Genomic DNA, 26,265 nt, shown 5'->3' on the forward strand with positions numbered 1-26,265 from the left:
CTAGGCCTCCCCATCTCTCCCTGAGCCAAGCTGCATCCTGGGTCCTCCTGCAGTTCTCAGCTGATCTCCACTAATCTGAGCAAAGGCTGGACACTTTCTGAAGACATTTCTGAGAGTGAGTCAGGCCCCACTCTTCCAGCCCCTGCAATGGAGCATTTGCTCTGTGCTCTGCATCAAAGCTGCCCAACCGTGTAGTAACGACGCCACCCTCTCTCTGAGCGCACACATGACAGAGCCAGAGCCTGAGAAAGGGGGTCAGATGGGCTGGCTGCCCTCTGGTAGGGCAGGAAACCCAGTGGGATCTGGGACTTGGGCTGGACTTAGGAAGCCTTGCTGGAAAGGTTCTTACACCGACTCGAAGACAAATCCTGCCTTGTGGTGCAGTCAGGTACTCAAGAATTACTGACCATTGAAATCATGTTCCTTTTTTCCCCACAGCAATTCTTTATTAGTCCAAATGGAAAATGGTTTGCTCAGTTTTAATGCCCCGGGGAAAAATGGAGAAGGCATAACTTTTTTTTTTTCCTCCTAAAAAAAAGGATTTTTTTCCTTTTTCTTTAAGCCAGGACATCTGTAGTTCTGCAAGCCCTTAGAAAGCCTAAACCAGACAGCAAAAGATACCGCTGCCTTTTCCTTGGTGGTTTGATTGGAAGGAGAAGGGACACATCCTGTCACTCATCCCCTCATTCTGTAGATAATTACTGGGCACCTGTGATGGGGGTGGGTTCAGGAGAACAGAGAAGGAACAGAAGTGTACACATAGCTCTTGAAGGAGGGCTGGAGAAAGAAGAGAAACAGGCAGTAGCTGGCGAGGGGAGTCAGAACGAGAGAGAATTTTTTTAAAGATGGGAGAAATCATGGCATGGTTGTAGGCAAGTGTGTATTAGCCAGTGGAGAGGAAAACAGTGCTGCTTGTCAGGGAGAGGGCGGACGGGCCAGAGTGATGTCCTGGATGGGGTGGGGGATCCCGGGCTGAGTGGGGGAAGAGAGGCCTTGGACATGATCACGGAGGGCTGTCCCCGGGGCAGGAGGGTGTGACGGGGTCAAAGCTGCCCCACACAGCCTGGCTATCACTAGCTGGAAAATCAATTACTTTGAAAAAGAATTCACACGTGAGGGAATGGAGCCTAATCACTCCGGAGCTGCTCGAACTGCCTGGAAGGAAGTAACACCTCCCTGGACGGATCAGAAGTCATTCCCTGCCAGCTTTGCAGCCACGTGAGGCTTGTTCTGCTCCCGGTGTCTGAGCCAGCCTGGTACCCGGCCCCTCTGGGTGTTCACACATCTGACATTGACCCCATTTGAGAGACACTGTGTGATCAGCTGACTTCAAGTCTCTGGAGCTGTCACCCGCCTCTCCTCATCCCCGCTGCCACCACCTTTCCCTGGGCCACCACAGGTCAGGCCTGGACCACTGCTCCAGCCCCCTCCACCCCCAGGGCTTCTGTCACCTTGGAGCCAAAATCACTCCCTGAAAAGAGGAAAATAAAGGCACCCTTGCCTATGTTCATAGAATCTCACTGGCTCTTGTGCCTCATGGGGTAAGTCAAATCTTCCGGAGACACACAAGGCCATGGACAGACTGGCTCCCAAGTTCTCTGCATCTGTGTCTCCCAGGACCCCTTCCTCACCGCCCCCCCCCCCCCCCCCCCGAGAGACAGGCTTCTCGGCTTCTCCAGAAAAGCGAGATGTCTTCCGGAGCCCTGGTCTTGACCAGTGTGATTCCCAGTCTTTGGAATCCCTGCCCTCCCAGCCATCATCTGGCAAGCTTTGTCTCATTCTTCAAGACCCAGTTTATATGTCACCTTCTCAGGGACAAGGAAGTCTCCCCTTTCTCCTCAGAAGAGGGAATCATTCCCATACCTGTTAGGTAGGTTGACTCAGCGCCTACCAGTGCAACAGACCAGAGGAGGGTTTTGGTACTTACCTGCTCACGCCTCGAGGTGGGCCTTTGCCCTCCCGCCCTCCCTGCACCCCGTAATTCATGGATGCAGGTGGCACCTGGCACCCAGGAGGCTGGGTGGTGGAAACACGTGTGAGGGGTCCTGCAGGGCGGGGCGTGGGGCAGCAGGGCTGTTACCGACTCTAAACCTTGATTTTCTCATGCTCTGATCATAAATCGCTCTTTTTCGGGGGCGAATCATAATTAACACATGATCTCTGAGCACTGCAGCCAAATTCTTGCTAATTGAACAGATTCTGGCAAATGTCAGGATTTTTGAAAATTCTGGAAATGCTGAGAACAGACCAAGAAGAGGGTGATATGATGCTCGCACCTGTAATTCCTCTCAATGACAGCTGTGTTTTTAAAAGGAAACTCAGAGGATGAGAAAATGTCACCCCCAATACTTAGAAAAGAAATCCAACCATTTCATCAGAAGTGGAAACCTGCTTCCAAACCCCTATTTTTAGTTCGTGAGATGATGCAAGATGCCTCCTCTTTTGACTTGGGCACAAGGCAAAGTGCAATCTTCGTCAAGGCGAGGTTATTTTAAGGGAAAAGAAGACAGAGCTCCAGCTGAAAAGCATCCCAGAGCTTCATACATCACATGGGCTGTCGGCTACGTGCCCCCTTTGCTGACGCTACCAGGCTGCTTCCTGGCTTTCGAGGAGGTTAATGCTCATTAATACTGGCTCCCTCCCTCTGACTGCATTTTCCTGAGAGCAGGGCTTCCACTTTAGACACACCCTCCATAGGGAAGCCTGGTAACTTTCAGTGCAGGGCTTGAACTAAGGGCTCCACTGAAAATTACTAGGCCTCAACCAAACACAATAAGACAATTCAGAGCATCTTCAGGACAGAACGCTCGACTGCCACGATAAAACCCGACAGTGGGCTTCCGGAGATGCAAAAACAGGTGGTAAAAAGAGAAAGGAAAAGGAGCAAGGAGTACTTATTAGCCCAGGAAGGAAAAAGTGCAGAAGAATGAAAAGGGAAACAGATGGAAATGATGTTTTTTGGAGAGAAAGAAACAGATGAAAAGACCAAAAGCTGGGCTGAAAGACATTCAGAACCCTTTTAAACGGTGGAAAAGCAAAAGGAAAAGAATGATTTTTGTGAAGAAGCAATACAGGAAGATAACAGAGCATAATTCAAAAACTGGAGTGTCCAATACGAAGGAGAAGAAAATCCATTCAGCATTGCTGCTTTCAGAGTACAAAGGCAGACAGACTTTTAATACAGTCTGACCCCAGTTTCTGGCGGGCGCCCTGGGGTGTCCCCGCAGGTGCTGGCGTCCAAGGGATGGGGTGGGAACCCGCTCCTTTAAGGGCCTGCGCTCACGGTTTCCAGGACACAAATCTGCCTTGGGTTCTGTTGGGAGTCCAGGCAGGAAAAGCCGGCCCGGGTCTTGGGAGAATCTGTCTTTGTTCCATCCACAACTTCTATAATGAAGGCAGCACGTAAGCCAAGTCAAGCCTGCGGAAAAGGCACCCAAGAGCGGCACCTCTGGAATGAGGACAGGGGTCTGCCCCTGGGGCTGCCGGGCAGGAGTGGGGGGCAGGGGGATGCCCTTCAGACGTTTCTGGGGCTCAGAGTCTGCGTCAGGAGGCCAGACCACACACGTGAGACAAATAAGCCCCATGTGGGCTTCCCTGGTGGCGCAGTGGTTGAGAGTCCGCCTGCCGATGCAGGGGACACGGGTTCGTGCCCCGGTCCGGGAAGATCCCACATGCCGCGGAGCGGCTGGGCCCGTGAGCCATGGCCGCTGAGCCTGCGCATCCGGAGCCTGTGCTCCGCAACGGGAGAGAACACAACAGTGAGAGGTCCGCGTACCGCAAAAAAAAAAAAAAAAAAAAGCCCCATGTTAGGAACTCTGTGGAATGTCTGAGTGACGGTGGCCTTTTCCAGCGTTTGCTCAAGCATTGGCCAGAATGTGCTTAATTCAATAAAAATGACACTGTTAACAGTGGGGGAGGCTGCACATGTCGGGGATGGCGCAGGGGTACATGGGAACTCTCCATATCTGCTGTTCAATTTTGCTGTGAACCTAAAAACTGCTATTAAAAAACAGTCTACTTAAAAAAAGTGACTGAATACCCAGTCTGGGTGCAGCACAGGGCTCCCGAAGAGGGACAAACAGAAGTGTCAGACACAGCCTGCCCTGTCCCCAAGGAGCTCCAGTCAAAGCAGGACCTGGTGACCCAGGGGTGGACCCTGGCCCAGTTGCACTGCCATTACTGGGAGCTGCTTAGAAATGCAGAGCCTCAGGCCCCTCCCAAGACCTAGTGAATCAGAATCTGCATTTCTTTTTCTTTGGACGAACCATGCAGCGTGTGGGATCTTAGCTCCCCGACCAGGGATCAAACCTGCGCCCCTGTAGTGGAAGCGCAGAGTATTAACCACTGGACCGCCAAGGAAGTTCCCAGAATCTGCATTTTAACAAGATCCCCAGGGGACTCAGGGGACCATTAAAGTGTGAGATACTCAAAGGAGGGGATACAGGATACATAGAAATAGGCCAGGGAAGGGAGAGCCCAGAGACAGGACTCTCTCTGCATGGGGGGCAGGAAAGGCTCCAAGGTGGAGACAGCAAGAAAACATGCGTAGGAGGTGGGAAGGAGTCACCACAAGAGACAGCAGGTGAGAAGGGGCCGTTCCCATCCGGGGGAGACCACAGAAGGTCCCGGGGCTGGGAATCAAAAAGCATGTTCAGAAAGAGGCAAGATGCTGTGGGTGACGAGAGGGTAGATACATGGGCAGAGCCCTGCTGTAAGGGGCCTCACCTGCCAGGTAGAAGCCTGGATCTGCCTGTAGAGGAGGTTGGGGGACCTTGAGGTTTGGGCATCCTTGGAGCGATTCAAGCTATGATGTCATGGCCACTTTGTTAGAGCCCAGAATGGTGGCCCGGGGAGCAGAATGGCAGGGGTGGATGTGGGCGATGCATCTTGGACTGGGAGTCCAGGGAGGCTGAGAGCTCATGAGGAAAACACGCCGGATGAGCTGACTTCTGCTCAGAGACCCACATTGTTCAGCAGTGTCCCAGGTAGAACCTGGCCAAGAAGGTGCAGACCTTAGAGCTAGTCGGTCGGTGACACTCATCCCTGAAGGCACTTGGACACACAAATCACAGTGAGAAAACGTGACTCATCCTTAAGAGTTTGGGAAACTAATAATAAGATTATAATAGACTTTGGTCAAAGCACAGAAGAAAACAACTGAGAGGCATAATTCTAAATTTTGAAAATAAAATACATAAGTACCAGAAAACTCCATCTTGCTCCAACAAAGCTATGTTGCTTCTTCCTGATTTCTTATGGTTTATCTTCATAACTGCCTCTGTTTCTACTCTTTCCTTCCCTGCCTACCATGCCTTGTCTGTATTTCATTCAGAGGACCTTCTGTTCATAAAAGAGCCCCTCACATGCCCATCCCTCCAAATCCCCTAATGCTAAGAACAACCATACGCTGGACACTTATTTCAAATTACAGAAATGACACTGGGTCACAAGAAAAAAAATCCAATTTTGGTGCTTGTGATCATGCTTCCCCTTGTCATTCTGACATACATTCTATTATCTCCTGGCTTTGGTTCCCATTTCCTAATTCTCTTAGATTTATTTCAGTTTTTCAAAATATTCATTTAGTGTAAGGAATATATCCCAACGAGCACGTAAGCAATGCCGCTGCCTGTGATGACTCCAAAGGACATGCAGTAAAGCCTCGACCTACCAGCAGCCTGTGGATGGATGTGCTAGCAGACACCGTTCTCAACAAAAGCCAAGTCTTTGGCTCAGAGCAGCAGTGTCCAGTGGAGCCATCAGCCAAGATACATGTACGATTTTCCTAGTAGCCACATTTTAAAAAGTGGAATTAGGGACCTGGTGGCACGGTGGTTAAGAATCCGCCTGCCAATGCAGGGGACTCGGGTTCGATCCCTGGTCTGGGAGGATCCCACATACCGCGGAGCAACTAATAAGCCCGCGTGCCACAACTACTGAAGCCCGCATGCCTAGAGCCCGTGCTCCGCAACAAGAGAAGCCACCGCAATGAGAAGCCCGCGCACCGCAATGAAGGGTAGCCCCCGCTCGCAGCAACTAGAGAAAGCCCAGGCACAGCAACGAAGACCCAACGCAGCCAAAAATAAATAAATTTATTAAAAAAAAAAGGAAAAAGCTTTAAAAATGAGCAAACTCTTAAAAAAATGGAATTAATTTTAGTAATATTTAATATACCTGAAGTATTCTTTCAAATGGAATCAATAACACAAAATTAATGAGATGTTTGACAGGCTGCCATAACAAAGTTCCAAAGATTGGACGTCTTAAACAAATTTATTTCCTTACAGTTCTGGAGGCGAGAAGCCAAGGCCGAGTTGTCAGAAGGATGCTTTCCTCTGAGGCCTCTCTCCTTGGCTTGTGAGACAAATCCCCACCCCGTGTCCTCACCTAGTCCTTGCTCAGTGTGTGTCTTTGTCCTAATCTCCTCTTCTTATATGGAGTTCAGTCATATTGGATCAGGCCCTACCTCCAGATAGTCACCTTCCGAGGTACTCGGATTAGGGCATCAACATGAATTTCTGGTGGACACAGTTCAGCTCATAACAAGTCTCTTGTTCAGGCTGAGCCTTAGAAATCCAGTGCTGCTGTGCACTGACGGTGCGTCTCAGTCTGGACTGTCCGTGTTTCAGGTGCTCACGGCTGCATGGGTCCTGTGACTCTTGTAGCAGACAGCTCAGGTCGGAGCCGCCCATCATAGGAGGGCTGGCTCCCTGGGCACCTCTACCCAGAGGACCCCACAGTGAGCAGCCTTCCTTCAAATTCCCATGGGCTGAATCACTTGCCAACTATCACCCATTTCAAGATATTTTTTCCCCCAAGAATCGACAGATGAGTATGGATAAAGGAGATGTGGTATATAAACAATGCAATAGCACGCAGCCAAAAAAAGAATGAAATAATGCCATTTGCAGCAACATGGATGGACCTAGAGATTATCATACTAAGTAAAGTCAGCCAGACAGGGAAAGACAGATATCATATGATATCACTTGTATGTGCAATCTATGAAAATGATACAAATAAACTTATTGACAAAACAGAAATAGACTCACAGACATAGAAAACAAATTTATGGTTACCAAAGGGGAAGGGGGGGAATAAATTAGGAGTTTGGGATTAACGTGTACACACTACTATATATAAAATAGATAACCAACAAGGACCCACTGTATAGTACAGGGAACTCTACTCAGTATCTTATAATAACCTGTAATGGAAGAGAATCTGAAAAAGAATATACATATGTACATATACACACACACACACACACACACACACACACACACATATATAAAACTGAATCACTTTGCTGTACACCTGTAACTAATACAACACTGTAAATCAACTATATTTCAATTAAAAAAACCCAAAAAACAAAACTTCAGTCTGGGCACAGAGCACAGAAATGTGTGCATCTAGTCCTTCCCAAGGTCAAGTTCTGAATCTGCAGCAATGACCTCAGCCATTGTCTTATTCCAGAGAAGGCACGAAGGATGCTCTTTCCCAGAACACCGCATATACCCAACACCTGGCAGGTATAAGAAGACCAGGTCTCGGTCTTGTTTCCTTAATGAATGTGATTCTAAATCTGGCATGAAGAAGCAAACTTTCCTTCTGCTGTGACCTCCTGCCACCCTGACTCCCCACCTGCTGAGACTTCGGGCGTCCTGGCCACAGGGAGCTGGAACCAGTTCTCAGGTGCAGCTGCCCCTGCACTGCCCAGCCCAGTCACGTCGTTCCCAACCCCTCCCTAACCCGAGGAAGAAATTCAACTACGGAGGAGCTGCCCAGCACCAGGTTCTAGAGACAGCGCTATTCTCACATGTCCAGCTGTGGGAAGCTGTGTAATTGGGGGGTTAGAGGGAATAGTACCTTTTTAGGACACACATATACTTAGGCAATTTCCACGTGCCTTGAGAGCCCTAGGTTAGAACCCCGCCTCGCTTGTCCGATTCAACGTCCTGGTAGTTTACCTGGTTTACCTGGTAGATGCAGGCGCTACGTACATTGCCTTCCCTTCCGGGCACGTCCCCATCCACTGAAGCTCGTTGTGGCCGCGTGATCTGCTTTAGTCAATGACACGAGCACAAACGCACGTGTCATTTCTGGGCCGAGTGTGTAGGGGCCGGGCAGTGACTCGCTGTCCCTCTGAGGCTGCATTCCTTTGTGTTGGGACCTGCGCTCATCTGGGTCCCCAGCAGTGAGGAGGGACCGGCAGCAGGAGTGAGAAATCAACCTGGGTTGTGTAGCACCACTGAGACGGTGAGAGGTTGGAACCCCAGCAGATTCCAGCCCATCCAAGCTAATAAGATACTTACTTCCTTCTGTTAATTTTTCCCCAGGAAATTTAATGCTCGTTGATGTTAAAACGACTTTTTTTTTTTTTTTTTGCTTCGCGGCTCATCATCCAGGTACTTGAAATTTTGTTTGATGAAATTTTCTCCCTCGCCCTCATGTTAGCCTCAGAAAGATGCGTGAACTTCCGTTTCTTTTTAACGTCCTCGTGGAGAAGTTATGGGCCTTCAAAAACGGCTTTTCAGTCTCTTTTGCCAGTACGCCTCTAACGGCTGCTGTGGAGACGATTCTCCTCAGTTTTGATTAACAAGTTCAATCAAGTTGAACATTCCTGACTCCAGGTGAGCTAAGTGCTCACTTTACTAGAGCCATCCTTCTGTCTCCTCCAAAACACAGAAACACGTGAGAACATTCCTTCAGCCCCTTTCTCTTTCTGCCTGTAGTGCTTTATCACTTGAATTAGCTTTTTTTCGAAACCAGGATTTCTCAGCCTGGCCACTACTGACATTCTGGGCTGGATAGTTCTGTGTGGTGAGGGCTGTCCGCCGTGTAGGATGTTGAGTGGCATCCCTGACCTTGACCCACTTGACGCCAGTCACATCCACACCCCCAGGCATGATGACCTGAAAGGGTCCTGGTTGAGAACCACCGTGCTAAACCGAACACGTTCATTGTTTTCCCTCCGTATGAGGCTACTCTGGCTAAAAACAAAACCAAACCCACTTGGTTCCTCAATTTATTATTTATTGAAGGCCAGCTGTCCTGCTGTCCATGAGCACCTCTCATCTGTCCGAAATCACCCTTAAAAGCTGAGTATTCACTCCTTTGTTCCTGCATTCTTTCACTGATTTCTTTGTTCATCTAACAAACGCCCCTGTGTTACGTGCCCGGCTCTGAGAGTTACATGTCTTGTGAGGGATTGCACGTGTGTGGCCTCTATCTTCACAGAGCTCATGGCCTATGGGAGACTCGCTAAAGAAACACACGTGCAAATCTACTGCTGCAAATTGTGGTTAAGTGCTATACGGGAAAAAAAGAGGCCACTGTGGGCATCGGAGCAGAGGTGACATTAAGCTGGATGAGGACAAATGAGCCAAGGTTAGGAGCAGCAGAGGCCTGCCAGGAAGAGGCAGGAAGGGCTGGGGTGCATGAGGACCCAGAAGGGGTGGTGTGGCCAGAATTTAAGGAGCGAGGGAGGGAGGAGAGCTGAGATGTGGTGGGAGAGATCTCGGGGCCAGCGCTGTCAGAGGACGTGAGAACCCACAATGACTATCAGCGAAGGCACACACTCTTTCAGCCCCAAGGACCTCTGGCCCTCAGGCTTCCTGGGCCGCTCTGGGGTCCCACCTCCTCTGGCCCCAGACTTCCTGGGCCGCTCTGGGGTCCCACCTCCTGTCCCTTCCGTAACACCTGATTACCCTTCTCAAAAACATGATAAGCCAGAAAGCCACTGGGGGAAGGAACGGCTCCACTTTTCTAGCAGTCTGTCGAGAAACAGAATTCCCCTGGCTAAGCTAATAAAATTTTAGCAGTTGGCCTTAATTGTGAAACCATCTCATTTCTATGAAGAAATATATTCTGCTTTGCTATAGGACCAGGTATAATTCACAGACCATTTCCAAGTGGCCTCTGGCCAATCCTCATGCTATTCTGAACATTTTGATTTTTGTCCCATGTCAAGGACCCCAGGGAATAAATAAAACACACATGATCTCCTCAAAAGGGTTTGATTTATGTCGACAACCACAAAAAGGGTCAGCCACCATCCTTTCCCAATGTGGGTGCTGCTGGGAGTAGAACTGGGTCCCCCCACCAAAAGATATGTTGAAGTCCTAACCCTTGGTATCTGTGCATGTGACCTTATTTAGAAACAGGGTCTTTGGGCATAATCAAGTTAAGATGAGGTCACACTAGATGGCGTGGGCCCTAAATCCAATAATCGGTGCTCTTAGAAGAGGAAGATTTGGACACAGTGACACACAGGGAAAAAGCCACACAAATACGGAGGCAGAAACTGGAGTGATGTATCTACAAGCCAAGGACTGCCGGCATCACCAGACACTGAGAGGCAGGAAGCAGATTCTCCCCTTAAATCATTCTCTCTCAGAGAGCACGGCCCTGCCGACACGCTGACTTTGGTTTTATAGCCTCCAGAACTGTGAGAGAACAGATTCCTGCCCAGTGGGTAGGCCTACGTTACCGTAGCCCTAAGAAACGAATACAGGTACCGTCGTGGAATTCTCTGGTAACTTTTCTCAAGGTAAAAAAGTAAAAAAAAAAAAAAAAAAAAAAAAGGCTGGTAACTGGGATGAGTTAAGAATCCCGAGGAAGGCACAGAATGAGCTTAGAAGCCACTTTAGTGGCAGATTTTAAAAACTTCTTAACTGAAGAAGCCCCCCCCCTTTTTTTTTTTTTTTTTGCGGTATGCGGGCCTGTCACTGTTGTCGCCTCTCCCGTTGCAGAGCACAGGCTCCGGACACGCAGGCTCAGCGGCCATGGCTCACGGGCCCAGCCACTCTGCGGCATGTGGGATCTTCCAAGACCGGGGCACGAACCCGCGTCCCCTGCATCGGCAGGCGGACTCTCAACCACTGCGCCACCAGGGAAGCCCCCCCTTTTTTATTAATAGTTACTATTTATCTGAATCACATGAACTACAGTGATGAGACCTATTACTGGCTGATTAAAATGATGGCAGGTTTCCTTTTAGTAGAAGTCAACAGATTAAATAATTTTGTTTGAGCCAGTTAATGGAGATGCCACCAAAATGAGTGATATTGGTCTTGCCATGGGATTAATATTTTGGTGACAACAGAAAAACGCAAACTGTCAAAGGAAAGCATTAGCTCTAATGTAGCCAGAAATTCCCCCAAATCAGCGTCCCAGCCTGGGTTCTCTCTGGCAAGGACTGTGAAAATACTTGTGCTTTTCAGTTCTAACTTTCAGCAGAGCATCTACAAAAGGGCGATTGATTTTTATTCTTGGTAGGATTTCTACTTAGAAGCGCCAGCGGGAGGGTCCTGCATAAAACCTTCAGATACGCAATCTGTAACAAATTTCTGGTACCACAAACACCATGTGTTAAAAAATGTGTTTACAACGCTGCAAGAAGGTGCACACAAAGAGGAAAACACCAGAAAATTTGCATTTTTTTTTTTTACCTTGCCTTTGTCGAAGTAGTGGATGATTTCCTGGTAGAGCCGCTCTTTCAGCTGCCCCTGTGTTGTCGCCTGGTACCCGTCCCGCTGGGTGAGGTGGGCCGCGCACACGTCCTCCGACCACTGAGGCAAAAGCAAAGCGTAAGCGGTGCCAGGTGAGGGCATGGCCAGGCCTACCGTTTCCCTACCGTCAGGTCAGAATGCACACAGTAAGCCCTGAATTCAGTGTGGGTGCTCGGGCCATGATTCCGGGGGTCGCTGGAGCTGCCGCCAGCAGGCTGCCGGGTCTGGAATTGAGGGCAGAACCTCTGTGCAGAGGCCTCAAGACGAGTGAAAGAAAGAAGGCGGCAAAGCTCAGTCTACATTCACACAGAAGAGAAACCCGGCAGGTTCTGGACAGCACAGAACTGTCAGCTTGCCCATGATGCCTCGGAACCTTCCAGAAGAATGAGGAACCGGGTGATCTATGGCTGCCTCAAGTGGGGCATCCCTGGGCGGCGGCCTCAGTCCTGTGCTGCTCAACATTTTAATCAACAGCAGAAGGCACATGGATTCCACTTACAGGTCGTAAAGAAAGCTGCTTACAGACAGGGAGGCGTCTTGGGATCTTCAGCTCTAGGCACGTTGCCTGTCGCAAAGGCAGGGCTCGGCCAGCGTTTGTGGACGTGACAGTGGACTTACGGGATGAAGGAAGGATGCATCAAAGTGAAGGCAAGCTCATCTGACACCTAAACTCCTAAACTTATGCTCAAGAAATCAACGGCACTAAATATAGGGTTTAATAAACTTCAATATTTGGTGGGGACCTACTATGTGCAAGGCACCAGGTCAAAGATGAGTCAGAAGATGCCTGCCCCAGAGAGAGTGCTATTACAAATTAGAGCACAGGGGTATATAATAACTCTGCAGAAAAGATTTCATGGGCAATTTAAGGGCGGGAGGCAGGACGAGGGGTTCTGCAGAGGCTCCTCGGAGGAAAGAATCAGGATGGGCTCACTCGTCAGTTGGACTCAGGAGGTGGGTCTTGACCCTGTTTTAAGACAGGACAGCGAGGATGCTACCAAGAAAGCAGCGGACTTGCAGGCTGCCTGGACCACAGTGGAGTGGGGTGGGGGGGTCCCCCACTGGACTCAGGGCTGGCCAGGCCACATCGGGAGCAATGGGACCAGCTGTGGTGCCACATTTTAGGGGGCAAGACAAATGGACAGGAACCACTGGGGCAGAGGGCAAAGGCCCCGAGGGACAGGCCTGCAAAAGTGCAAGGCTCCCTAAGAGGCGGGCTCTCACAGCACACACCCCCTCCCACCTTCCCGAAGCCAGAGGGGTTTGGAGCACTCCGTGCTGGACCGCAGGGCTCCAGAGAACAGGGTGAAAGGGCTATGGGGCCAGATGGGCTCTCCGGCACCTGGAGTGTCAAGTAAGAGTGAGAAACCTTTACGCTGCTGCAAATTCTTTCACCTTCAAAGGAGAAGTGCGTAGCCCAACCATAACTGGGAGTCACAAACTCAATTAATTGTGACATTTTCACCACATGGCCAGATTTCTACTTTTACGAAGGGTAAAAGTAAAATTTTACATGATTCTGAAACGTAACTACAATAAGATAAATAAGAATAAGAAGGTTTGGATGCCAAATAACTTCCTTGGAGTTTAAAATCACCTAAAAAAGTACTGAATGGAGAAGCAAAACTCCTTTACACCTTCCACTTAAACAATGAGATGAGATGACTTGGTTGCTAGGCGAAAGGCTGATGTTTTTATTGCCCTTGTTTTTTTTTGACAAAATAGCCTTAACCAAAAAAAGAAGACCCTATTTGAGGATTTTTACTCAATGAACAAGAATATATCAATCATGGTGAAGAATTTTCATAAAGATACAAGTAACGTTCTTTAGTACGCTGATTAACCAGCATGAATTCACATTTTCTGCAATATCAAAACATATTTAGGACAAACTGCAAAATGTAATGATGTAAAAGATATGGAGAGCAATTATTTGGCATCTAACTGGAAAATTCAAAACCCCAGTGGAAATGATAATGCAATTGGGCCGACTGATTTGGGTTGTGAAACATCCTTGTACCATTTGTGATAACCCCGTCTGTGCTCAGCAAGTGCAATGATTAAACAAATGATGCTTCATACCCATATATCTATTTTACATTCACACGCCCGTAGAAAAGTTTATGTACTATGAGAGAGAGTAAGGGTGACCAAGCAGCTTGTCAAGCCCATTTTAATTTCCCTGGTGTAAAAGATATATCTTCGTAGCTTCAAAATCACCTTGTTACTAAAATTTGGGTTTCTAACAAATGAAAGCCATTAGAATTCAAAGTGGGAGGGCTGGTGCGAGATGTCCCAACTGATAACTCTATCTTCATAAATGACAGTCCTTAGGAGAGCTTTATATGGTGCAAAGCCAAAAGGGTACCATGGATGACTACGGATGAGGCATTCAGATTGAAACGAGTCTCATTGTGTTTTCTTTATAAAGGACTCTTGTTTTCAGGCAAAGGTCAATCTCCACACTCCAGTGTCCCTAAAGCAGCTTATGAGTATGCATATCACACAAGCTACTGGAGAGTTCAGGACTGGGCCAAGGGCTAGAAGATTCTTGCTGGGGATTCACTGCCTAACACGGGAAATTCCCTCATCTATCCACCTACCTACCCACATATCCATGCACCCACACATCCGTCCATCCATCCACACAACCATCTATCCACCCACACATCCATCCACCTACACATTCATCCACACATCCATCCATCCACGAATCCATCCATCCATCCACCCACACATCCATCCATCCATCCACTCACACATCCATCCATCCATCCATCCACACATCCATCCATCCATCCATCCACACATCCACCCATCCACCCACACATCCATCTTGCCATCCATCAATACAAACAACCACCCAGTTATTTACTGTGGGTCCACTCTGTATGACTAACTGGGCTGAAAATGGACATGGGGAGAGCATGAATATATTATGGCCACACACACACACACACACACACACACACACACACACACACACACCCCAATGCCCAAAGCTATCTGAATAACAAAAGGACACTGAGAGCTGAAAGCTTTCATGCCAGACCTATGCTGAGGGGTAACATCCCCCAGGAGAATCAGGCAGGAAGCCCAACATGAACTGATGGACCAACAGGAGATCTCAATGCAACCGCTTAGAACGCACGGAGAGAAAAGTCATGATCTGGTCCCTACACTCTTTGATAAAATAATGAGAGGCGGGCTCATCCTCTCTCTTAGCTATTGTACCACAGAAGTTCCTTCTTACTGAGGTCGCCCTCCGGCATTACTGGGTCTTGTTGGCAGGAATAAGGAATCACAGAATCTCTAACTCACTGCTGACAGACCAATCATGGGTGTTTAAGATGCTCAGTGATAACTTGCTCTGACATCTTGTCCAATTTGCATTCAGGAGAGCCAAATCTATACTCAAAGTACTTCTTAACTATCTTTGTTTATGTCACTGCATTAAGTCAACATCCCTAAAATCTTAAGTTCTAGGTTTACTGAAATTTGTCGTGGAAAAATCAAACGTTAAATGATCTTATAATTTATAACGACAGGATCATGAAAGTATATGGTAAGTTTTACTACCTTCAGAAGCTTCGCATGGAGAAGCAAGGTATAGGCTGCTTCAGTGTAGTTATCACATTCCTTGTGCAGGTCACAGAGCTTGTACAAATATCTGAGACGATAAAACACAGGTACATTCTTAAAGCATCACCAAATAATTTGTGTTGAGAATTGCAAGAGCTAAATTCTACCTTCAACAGTAAGTCATCTCTATACTTTCCTTTTACAATCTTCACAATGAATAATGCCTTGGAAGCTTCTGGTACACGAAGCACTAAGAAAAACCAACCAGAGTAATACACAGTAGATATATTTTTAAAATTTAAGTCCTCTCTTTTCAGGACAAAACTGAAGGTGGCACAAGGAGGTGGAATTATACTTCAAGGTCTCTCATTCTTTCTCATCTTTTCCAGAGTTTTCTTTCTTGCAATTGAAATGAGAGTACACAATGTTTGATTGTGATTTCTTACATGTCTATTGAGTCCAAATATACACACACACAAGATCCATAATAATACAAAACCATAAGAATAAAGAGCTCCAATGATCACAGCGAACGTGATCAAAAGAATGCCTCTGCCGTAAAGAAATAAAAGTTGCTTTTCTAATATAAAGCAACCTACATTTTTTTTTGTATACACTTTTTTTTAACATCTTTATTGGAGTATAATTGCTTTACAATGGTGTGTTAGTTTCTGCTTTATGACGAACTGAATCAGCTATACATATACATATATCCCCATATCTCTTCCCTCTTGCATCTCTCTCCCTCCCACCACAGCCTACATTTTGGATAAAAGAAACTGATTGTTTTCCTCAAGGTTTATTATATTCACATGGTACTGTTTTTAAAGGACAAAGTTAAAAAGTCTTAGAAATCAAAAGTTAGAAAATCATGTTTTTGTTTACTCTTTATACAAATAAATACACTAGAGACTTAACAAAAAAAGAAAGAAAATAATGCTTAATGTAACTAAGATTCATCATTAAACTCTAATGCCACGTGGATTATATAATTATTCTGGTCTCATAAGTGGTAATCTTGCTAAAATTTGACACTGGCCCCTAAAAGTGACCAAGAAGAAGAGGGTACCAATCATAGCCCACCACCCTAGAGAAAAAGGCAAGTGAAGGAGAAAAATCCAGAAGAAAGTATGAAACTTGAGAATTTGGTACCCAGGTAAGAAGAGACTGAAAATTTATACTATTGCCTTATTTCTGATAAGTTAAGACTGGACTTCTCATTTGATCACATGGCTTACGGTGCAACAATAAAATTTGTGGCAGTGCCTTTGATCTAAAGGGCCATAAGGGTCAGTCCAAAGGAATAAAAACCCTGTGAAATAATAATTTTCTTCTGAGCTGGCTAAGGATGCCCCCACCCCATATCTCCGCGTCGGCACGGACAGACTGCACCAGGCCTGACGATGCTTCTGGGAGCTCCACCAAATTCAAGCTCGAGCCGCCACGAGTTCCTACAAGACCAACCCCTGTGGCTATACAACACTCTTTAGCACGGACGTGACAAGCAGCCACCATTAAACAGGCCGAGGGTGCAGACGGGCCAGACGCTCACATACCTGATATACATTTCTTCTCTTTCAATCTCTTTGTAGAAATTCTGAAAAATCAAACCACAACACTGTGTTAAGAAAGCTGTTCTATAAAAGGTGTCACATACACGTTAAAAATCCACCGTTCTTCAACGTGTGTCAAACACAGCCAGATGGACCCAGATCTTTGGATATGAACCATGAATTCACATGAAATGCAAAAACACCTTACACTGTTCTTCACTTTTTTTTTTTTTGGCTGGCGGGGGGTGATTCTAACGAATAAATTTCCTATACTTTAAACAGTGTAGTGTGTATGTGTTAATCCCAAACTCCTATTTTATCCCTGCGCCCCCCCTTCCCCTTTGGTAACCATAAGTTTGTTTTCTAAATCTGTGAGTCTATTTCTGTTTTGTAAAAAAGTTCATCTGTATCATTTTTTTAGATTTCACATATAAACGATATCATATATCTTTCTCCATCTGACTTACTTAGTATGATAATAACTAGGTCCACCCATGTTGCTGCAAATGGCATTATTTCATTCTTTTTTATGGCTGAGTAATATTCCGTTGTGTATATATATATCACATCTAAATAGATAACCAACAAGAACCTACTGTATAACACAGGGAACTATACTCAATATCTTATCATAAGCTATAATGGAAAAGAATCTATATATTCAGATATATATAGACCTGAATCACTTTGCTGTATACCTGAAACTAACACAACATTGTAAATCAACTCTATTTCAGTAAAACAAAAAGGAAACAAAAAACATGCTTGGCAACAAATTTTTAAAAATTAAAAAATAAAATAAACGCTGTGATGGCTTAAATCTACTTCTGTCATTTGAAAGTCACCTGTTTTCAGTTAAAACAAAGGATTACCGAAAGATATGATATCTTCACCATTCTTAACCATTGTAATCTCATTAGAAGCGAAAAAAAAATTTTTGGAATAAGCATCATCAACATGATTTAAAGCATGCTGGGTCTAGCCTCACTCACCAAGAGCCACAAGAAGGCAACGTGGCATTGTAGACCTGATGTCCAACACAGTAGCCACGAGCCACACGTATTCAAATAGAAAGTCAATTTAATTCAAATTGCATGAAGTTAAAAATTCACTTCCTCAGTTGCACTTGCCACACACTTTTGAGGGCTCAATATCCGTATGGAGCCAGTGCTACTGTCTTGAATAGTGTAGATACAGAGCACCTCCATTATCAAGAAATTTCCATCGAAAAGCACTGATCTAGACAGACCTTCCAAAACACAGTGAGAAAACTGGTTGCTGCTTAAAAAACACCTCGTGTACAGCATTGATAAGAGGAAGGTTACTTAGCAGATTATCAACAATAGGCTAGTTCTACATATTGTAAACTATTTTCAGGATGTGCATAAATATTTCTATTACAATTACATTTCTTAATGCAAAATCTCTATGAACACTCTAAAATCTTTTCTCGTTCACGAGGCACCAGAAAGGTGCAGAACAGTCACCTAACAGGGCCTAAAGCATGCAAACACCATTGCCGCTTTCAATGTGAAATTTAGCACCTGCGCACCACGTCAGAACTCTAGAACGGGGGCCTGAGATAACTAGTGAATAGCACCATCATAAAGGCATGCCATTACCCAAGAAGATGAAACAGCCTGTTTCATTTCATTAGCCAAAGAAAGACACTGCTTCCACAATTGATCTCTCCGAAAAGAAATCATAAACAAACGCAGAGAGTAAGCGGGGGCGCGTCTAGAAAGACGCGCCGAGATTTTCACATTCTGCAGCACCTGAGATTTGCGTGTCCTCTGGTTCGTGTGCTGTGTCTGGGTAATGAGGATATTTTCAGCTGACGGCTCGGAGCGATGTAACAAAGGGAACCTACATCAAAGGCAGAGGATGAGCCCTTCACTTCCAACTCACCAGTATTTACACGCTACGATTTCACACCACCCTCTTCTGCACTCCTATTTTTAATCCTTTCCTAAGCTTTTGATCATTCTCCTCTACAATTTCACAACGGGGATATCATGCGACTTTCCTCCCTCTCTCCGAGATACGGAAGTGTCTTCTATTCCCTGCCTGCTCTGCGTTCTATTCCCTGCCTAGGACTTCAAAGCCTCCCTAGAACTGAAGGACGTTCATCTCAAATCCCAATTTCTTTATAAAACTTTTTCTTTCTTTATGTAAAAGTTCACACTGCTCGGTGCCCCACTTCTGGGCTCTGCGGGCATCCTCCCGCCCCCCGTGGGCCTCTCCGCACCAGGGCTGACACCTGTCCAAGCAACCCTATTGGGACTAGGTCTCCAATTCCAGTCCAGTGCTATGCGTTGATCTTTCAGAGCGCAAGCATTTTCACTGTATTTCAATTTTGTACTCCTTCACAACTAAGACACATCCTAAGAGTTTTAGAATTCTAGTTGGAACCACCTTAATTAGCTTGTAAAGGGGCCATGAAGGACCTAACTTATGTCTGTAAAACAATGATTCTACCATTCTTGGGTATGAATATGTTGATAATTGCATAGAAGAGCCAGGTGACACACAACAAATCGTGAACCAGTAATTAAACATTGCATGATTATGAGGTGACGATGAAATGCCACTTAATTACAAATACGCATTTTGCCTAGCGGGAACCATGATCCAGTACACATGCAGACTTGCTTGCAGAGGTACGTCTAAAGGACTAGGCCGCTGGGCAGAATCACAGCCCCTGTCTCTCATTTTTTAATTTTAATTTGCTTTTTACGTGATAGGAAGAGTAGGACATTAACGAGCCCACACAACTTAGAACGTTCCACTAACTCTATTTAAAAAAAAAAAAAGCACTGGTTTTAAAGGAAATTTTGCAATGAGCTTACATTCATTTATTGATGAATAAATCTTACGTTCTTTATTTTTTAACCTTAGGATTTCAAGGGGATTTCTGCTTAGTGATCAGTTGAGTACATTTTGTATGTTTCTAGATGTATGTTTATACATCCATACTCACCTAGAGATGGACAGACATATTCACTTCTATGAAACTCTATTTGTTTCACAAGAAAAGTACCAGGAGAAAAGGTAAAAAGGGACCCGGAAGTTAGAAATAGATTGATATGATGAAATGTTCTTGGCAGTGAATATTAAGAGACAGAACATCTATCTGTAAAAATCCGTTTTTGTTCTCTGTAATCCATAGATCTCTATTTTTTAAATGAAAGAACTGTGATAGTCTGGGATCCATCTTATCCTCCCCAGGAAACAGTTAAGAATAGAACACTTGACTCTTCCTAGAATGATTCAGGATGTTTCAAGCTGAAGGAAGTGAATGATGTCCGATAATCTCAGGATGAGAGAGGAACACACCATAACGTCAGGAACTACGATCTCAGGTGTCCTCACAGGACCTTATTTTTCTGACCCTGATTCTGATTCTGATTCTGAGTCTGATTCTGATAAAAGGCCCCATTCAGAGCCTGTCACCATTTCTCCACTAGGTTTTGCATCCTGGTGAGCATGAAAGATCCTGCTTGAAACAAACAGTAGCCAAGCATCAAAGGTGGAAACCTAATCGACGTAATAATAATTCTTCCTTCTGGACACAAATGGGCCTTTTGGGTCCCTTAAAGCTCAGAGGTGGCACTAGAAAAGCATGTCCGTGGTCGGGAATGTTTTTGAAAAGGTTTCTGTTTCTCTCCTGCAGAAAGACACTGATTTCTATTTCGTGTTAACCACACTGGCATCATCAAAATAAATTCCTACGGACAGAGGCAAGAATGCAGGAAGACAACAGAGCAAGGGCCAGGCTCGTTCCTGAGCAAAGGATCGAGGCCCTTACCTGGGGCAGAGCTCACTGCCGCCCTAGCACAGTCAGGCTACAGGTGGATGGAGAGGCAAACATAGCCAGTGGGCCAGATCTCAGGGATGGACGCCAATAACTCCTACAGTGGCCCTCGACCCTTATGATGCACATGCAAACATATTTAGATGTTTCAAGCTCACTGATTCTTTCCTCAGCCATGTCCAGTCTATTGATAAGTCCAAAGGCATTCTTCATTCTGCAAGTGTCTAGCATTTTCTCTTTGATACGTTCTTAGAATTCCCATCTTTCAGCTTATATTACCTGTTCTTCCATAATGTCTACTGTTTCTGTTAGTGCCCTTAGCTTATTTATCATGGTCATTTTAAGTGCCCAGTATGATCATTCTAAAACCTCTAAAGCCATGTCCAAGTCCAGCTGTGATGTCCTGTCTCTTCAAACTGTGTCTTTTTTTTCCTTTAAGACACCTTGTTATTTTATGTTGAAAGTGGCCATGATGTACTGGGTAAAAGGAGTCCAGTACCAGCTCCAGTGCTAGTTTCTGCTTCGGGAGGCTGTGATTCTCCGTATCACAGTTTCGGGAGCAGGCGTTTTCCCTGTGGATCGAAGAAGAGTTGTTGATTTTCAGTTTGCCAGCTTTTTTCTTGTGGTGAGGATAGGAGTAACGACTTCCAAGCCCCTTTTACATACTGGACCGGAAACCAGAAGTGCCCTGTGTTTAGATTTTCAAGGAAAAAAAAAAAACAAATAAAACCTGCTCTGGAAGTTTCAGCGGCCGGCTCGTCGTGGCAAAGCTCAGATTCGGTGTTGACAATGAAGTAGATGGAAGGTGAAAAATATTCCTTTTTGTTTATCTTTTTAATCCAAACATCTCTGGTGATTTTCAACAATGAATGATGTGGCCTGCTCCTCCTGGCACAAAAGTCCACTCCCATAAGCTCAAACCGCCTACAAGTCCGTACAAATGGGGGAAGTCAGGGCAGGGCAACCACCCGCTATCCAACAATCAGGTGGTGGGGAGGACACCCCAGAGAAGGAAAGAGAAGAAACCAGGCACAGTGTTTCCTTGCATTCCTGCGTTGGGACAGGCGGGGGAAATTGAGGAAAACACTACCAGGGCCAGGAGTCTGCTTATCTAGCTTCTAGGAAGCAGCAGGGGAGGAAGATGCAGAGAGATGCAGAGAGCTCTGGAGCCCGATGTTGTGGTCACGTGGTTCCTGAGAGCCAGGAGGCCAACCAGCCATGCCCTGCAGCTGAGCTTGTCGTAAAGCTTCCTAGAAGTTCATCGCCCTGAAGCATTCCTGACGTACCACAACTACGTCAAAAACCAATGTCCACAGAGCCTGACCATGTCACAGTGACAGCAGCTGTGCAAGACACCAGTGGATGGCAGTGGTCAAGTTCACCCAAGCCATCACGTGGCCACGCATGAGTTTCTTATGGCTGCCATAACAAATTACCACAACCTCGGGGACTTAAAACAATAGCTCTGCGTTCTCTTTCGGTTTTGGAGGCCTGAGTCTGAAACCCAGGGGTCGGCAGGGCCACGTGCCCTCTGAAGGGACTAGGGGAGCTTCCTTCCTGCCCCTTCCAGCGTCCAGCGGCTCCAGGTGCTCCTTGGCTTGTGGCCACGTCACTCCCATCTCTGCCCCTCTCTTCACGTGGTCTTCTGCTCTGGGTCTCTGTCTTCTCCTTTTCTGCCTCTTATAAAAATACTTGTCATGGGCTTCCCTGGTGGCGCAGTGGTTGAGAGTCCGCCTGCCGATGCAGGGGACACGGGTTCGTGCCCCGGTCCGGGAAGATCCCACATGCCGCGGAGCGGCTGGGCCCGTGAGCCATGGCCGCTGAGCCTGCGCGTCCGGAGCCTGTGCTCCGCAACGGGAGGGGCCACAACAGTGAGAGGCCCGCGTACCACAAAAAAAAAAAAAAGAAAAAAATACTTGTCATCAGATTTAGGGCCCACCTGGGTAATCCAGGACGGTCTCATCTCAAGATCTTTGACTTAATCACATCTGCGAGGAGCCTGTTTTTCCAAACAAGGTCACGTTCACAGGTTCTGAGGATGAGGATGTGTGACCTTTCAGAAACCACCCTTTGACCCACTACGGGACATGTTTACAGTCCCCTGGTAATGAAACATTTAGGATCTGTAATCAGTGAGGGTGCTCCCCTGCTTACAGAATAAGATGGCTCATCATTCTGAACCAGGGGAAGAACAGCGTGAAAACACCCAGAAGGAAGACGATTTTGCTGACGTGCTTAAAGCAGATACGCAAACAGTTCTTCCTTCCTCCTTCCCTCCCACAGCCAAGGAAACAGGCTGTGTCCTGCTCTGCAAAGCTCCGTGGCCACAGCTTTCACAAGGCTTTGAACTTCTGGTTCAATCTCCGGCTTCCTGGGAAGACCGGGTATTTAACTTTTCACTCACCAGCACGTTGACAGTGCAGCTCATGCGATTTTCTTTGTTCTCATCATGCATGATGGTCCTGTAATCCAGAAGTCTTTCCATCAGGTGCACGACGAGCTTCACAAAAGTTTCTCCCGTCTTGGCGAGGTACTTGTGCTTCCTGCAGTGCTCTAAGAGACTGAAAAATAATCACACACACCTTGTTAATCACACTCAGCAAAAGAAACTTGACTTAGGTGCAATTTAAAATATTTTCCATTATTAACACTTTTTAATTATTTCTGGGCTACAGAGTTCATTGTCGTCTAATTACAGTCTCTCTGTCTCTATTCTGACATAAATCCCACTGTTAATCAACACTTACATTTTATCAAATAACACTTTGTACTGCTCATCGCCTCTACCTCCTTCCACTTCATGATCCAGCTTGGTGATGATCTCATTTTCAAACTATAATTAAACAGAGAAAGCGTAAATGATCAGCATGGTGGATATTTCATTTCGTGACTTGAGCGTCAATAATACATAAATCGCCGACAGACCATCATCGGAGAGTTGCCCTACACCTCTGAAGCCTGATCTCATTTAAGAGCTGTCCTTCCTGAACTCCTGGCGGTTTCTGATGAGCCCCTGTCACAGAGGGAATCTTTCATTTCCTTCCCTGGTTAATGAAGCCTCGATGCATATTCTGATCACAGGAGAAAGAGCCAGAGAAAGACAGACAAGGAAACTGTAGGGAAGAAAAATCAAGGAGCAACATGAAAACACATCCCAAACGGCATCTTTATGAACAAGTAACGGTTAAAATAGCTCCCTGGTTCTTGGAAAAGAACAGATGCTGTGTCACTTGCCCGCAGAGTTCTCTGCAATCCGAAAACAGGGAAAGGGCCACTTCCCTGCCACTCCTTGTTGGATCCCAGCGAAACATCTCACCCTGGGTGAGAAACAGAATAAAAAGCAAGAGGGGCAATGCCTTTCAGACAGAGCAGCAGGCACCTCAAAAAGGTCCAGCCCAAGCCTTTCCTCGAATTCCCCAAAGCTTCTGATGAGACTTCCGGAATATCATGGTGGGAAAGGATCCTCACAACTGATGGTCTCTCTGTCTCATGCTTTCAGGAAAACTCTAAATTCTGGAGAAGAGAGACTCTCTAAAATGTTTTCACAGAGGTCATGGACCCCATGGCCGATCAGGCTGGAAATAACTACCGCAATAATGATGGACATGCATCCCCAACCTCGCTGCCCAGTCCCCCATCCCTGGCAGAATTCAGAGCCACCTCGGTACTGGGACTCTGGCCAGGTGAGTGCCCCTGTTGCAAGGGGGTCCTGCAGTTACTCATGGATGTGGGCCTGGTAGGAAGAAGGGGCTGCAAGAGCTTTAGTTCCCTAGAGATGGAGGGACCCACACTGAACCGAAAGAAGATGGGCAAAGGAGGAACTGAAGGAAACAACAGCTGAATTCAGGGTTCACAAAGCAAGCAGACCATGGCATGTATGCAAGGGTCTCTGGGATCCCTTTTTTTAAAAGATTTTATGGATGCATAGTTGATTTACAATGTTGTGTTAATTTCTGCTGTACAGCAAAGTGACTCAGTCATACATATATATATATATTCTTTTTCATATTCTTTTCCATGATGGTTTATCACAGGATATTGAATATAGTTCCCCGTACTATACAGTAGGACCTTTTCGTTTATCCATTCTCTATATAATAGTTTGCGTCTGCTAATCCCACACTCCCAATCCTTCCCTCCCCCACCCCTCTCAAGTCTGTTCTCTATGTCTATGAGTCTGTTTCTGTTTCGTAGATAGGTTCATTTGTGTCATATTTTAGATTCCACACACAAGTGATATTAGATGGTATTTGTCTTTCTCTTTCTGACTTATTTCACTTTGTATGATCATCTCTAGTGGGATCCCTGTGAAATACATGCTCAGACGTTGCTTCCCCAGGCAACTATTACTCGGATCCCTTAAGGATTTAGGCTGCGTGAGAGAAAGAATTTTCTTCTCTCTTGGCCACTGCTGTGTTCCCAACCCCCAGGACAGCACCTGAGATGGACGCTCTAATGGGGTGAATGTGCTATGTGTACATCAATATACTGGATAGAGCTGGTGTTAAACTGAAGCTGGGGAGGACTGAACAGGGCCCCAAAGGAGTGGGCCAGTAGGTTGCTAAGACACAACCTGTTCTCTTGGCCACACAAGCCAAGTGGTGAACACATTCATCGAAGTGCTTGTAACAGGTCCACCAGGCACCGTCTACTGCACTGGGGACCCAGGGCACAGCTGCTGCAGTGTCAGCTGGTTGTGGACCCTGGGAAGCAGAAGGCAAGGGGGCTGGTGAGACCCAAGGAGGGGCCTCAGAGCGTGACCTTGATTGGGGCACGCTGCCTGAAGCCACAATTTCATCACGCTACAGATGAAACAGAGGCTTAAAGCAGGACTGGAGAGAAGTATTGATTCTTGCTTGACATCAAGGACTCAGCAACATCACAAAAACTAGGACTTCAGTGAATCCCTGCAATTCTCTGCTCCGTTGCCTCCTCCCCCAGATAAACACCCTCTTTGATTCTGTTGGGCTTAAGTTCAGGGATTTTAGGAACAGAAAAAATCATAGTTCTATTGAAGAAGAAAGCATCAGTTGCTTTCTTTTTGTTCACCTGAGGTCTCATGATAAGGACTTTTACTATATAATAACAACCTTTGGATACTAACCCGCTATTACTCTGTTCCTTACAGAAAAAAATTCTGCAAAAGGCGGTTCTTCTTGGAAACTAGCACAAGAGAGATGGCTTGCCACTAGACCAAACGTTGGCAGCCCCATCTCCCATGATGGGAATGCCAAATATTAAGTGGTGAGTGCTGATTCTTCAGAAGAAATAATCGAGAGACAAAATAAGACTAAATTTAATTAAAACATATGATTCCATTCCACACACGTTTAAGGAGCATACAACAAAGAAGGCTTAGAGAATGAAGAAAAAAACATACCTTATCCTAACACTGGCAAGCACACACTGGCGTTTCAAACTGCTCATCTCTAGTTAATCAGACGGTATTTGCATTGGGAGGCTCTACTTTCTGGAAATGGCATGTTTTCTCTGCTTCCACACAAACCTCACTGTCACAAACAAGGGCAATAAAGGAAGCTCCAGCTCCTTAAAGTATACGCTGCTTATCAAATTTTGACTGATGAATTTAACGTTTTCTAAAAAGAGCGGATGAATGGTAAGTAAATCAGAAGAACACAGCTGATTCTAATTTTACTAACCTCTAGTCTAAACTCTGTAATTTGCACAAACACCTGGCAACTCTACTCCGTTTATCAGCAAGGATTCAATTCCACAGATCTGCAGCCAGCCTCGAATTCTAGGGCCCTCGTTAATTTCTACAGAATACACTAGAATCAGT

At 46.1% G+C, this 26,265-nt stretch overlaps 1 protein-coding gene across 2 annotated transcripts in view; it reads right to left on the bottom strand.

Annotated features, from left to right (window-relative positions):
• The window catches only part of DOCK1 (dedicator of cytokinesis 1), a 527,045-nt gene that overhangs the window by 54,060 nt on the left and 446,720 nt on the right, over positions 1–26,265 (bottom strand). For both annotated transcript variants that reach the window (XM_060033849.1, XM_060033848.1), the window contains exons 34-38: positions 23,213–23,298; positions 22,870–23,026; positions 16,655–16,695; positions 15,096–15,186; positions 11,457–11,576 (exon numbers count right to left, since the gene is read on the bottom strand). In XM_060033849.1, the coding sequence (XP_059889832.1) occupies positions 11,457–11,576; positions 15,096–15,186; positions 16,655–16,695; positions 22,870–23,026; positions 23,213–23,298 (495 nt within the window). The remainder of the gene's footprint in view (positions 1–11,456; positions 11,577–15,095; positions 15,187–16,654; positions 16,696–22,869; positions 23,027–23,212; positions 23,299–26,265) is intronic.

The sequence above is a fragment of the Delphinus delphis genome, chromosome 16, assembly GCF_949987515.2.
Source record: "Delphinus delphis chromosome 16, mDelDel1.2, whole genome shotgun sequence".
NCBI classification, from domain to species: domain Eukaryota; kingdom Metazoa; phylum Chordata; class Mammalia; order Artiodactyla; family Delphinidae; genus Delphinus; species Delphinus delphis.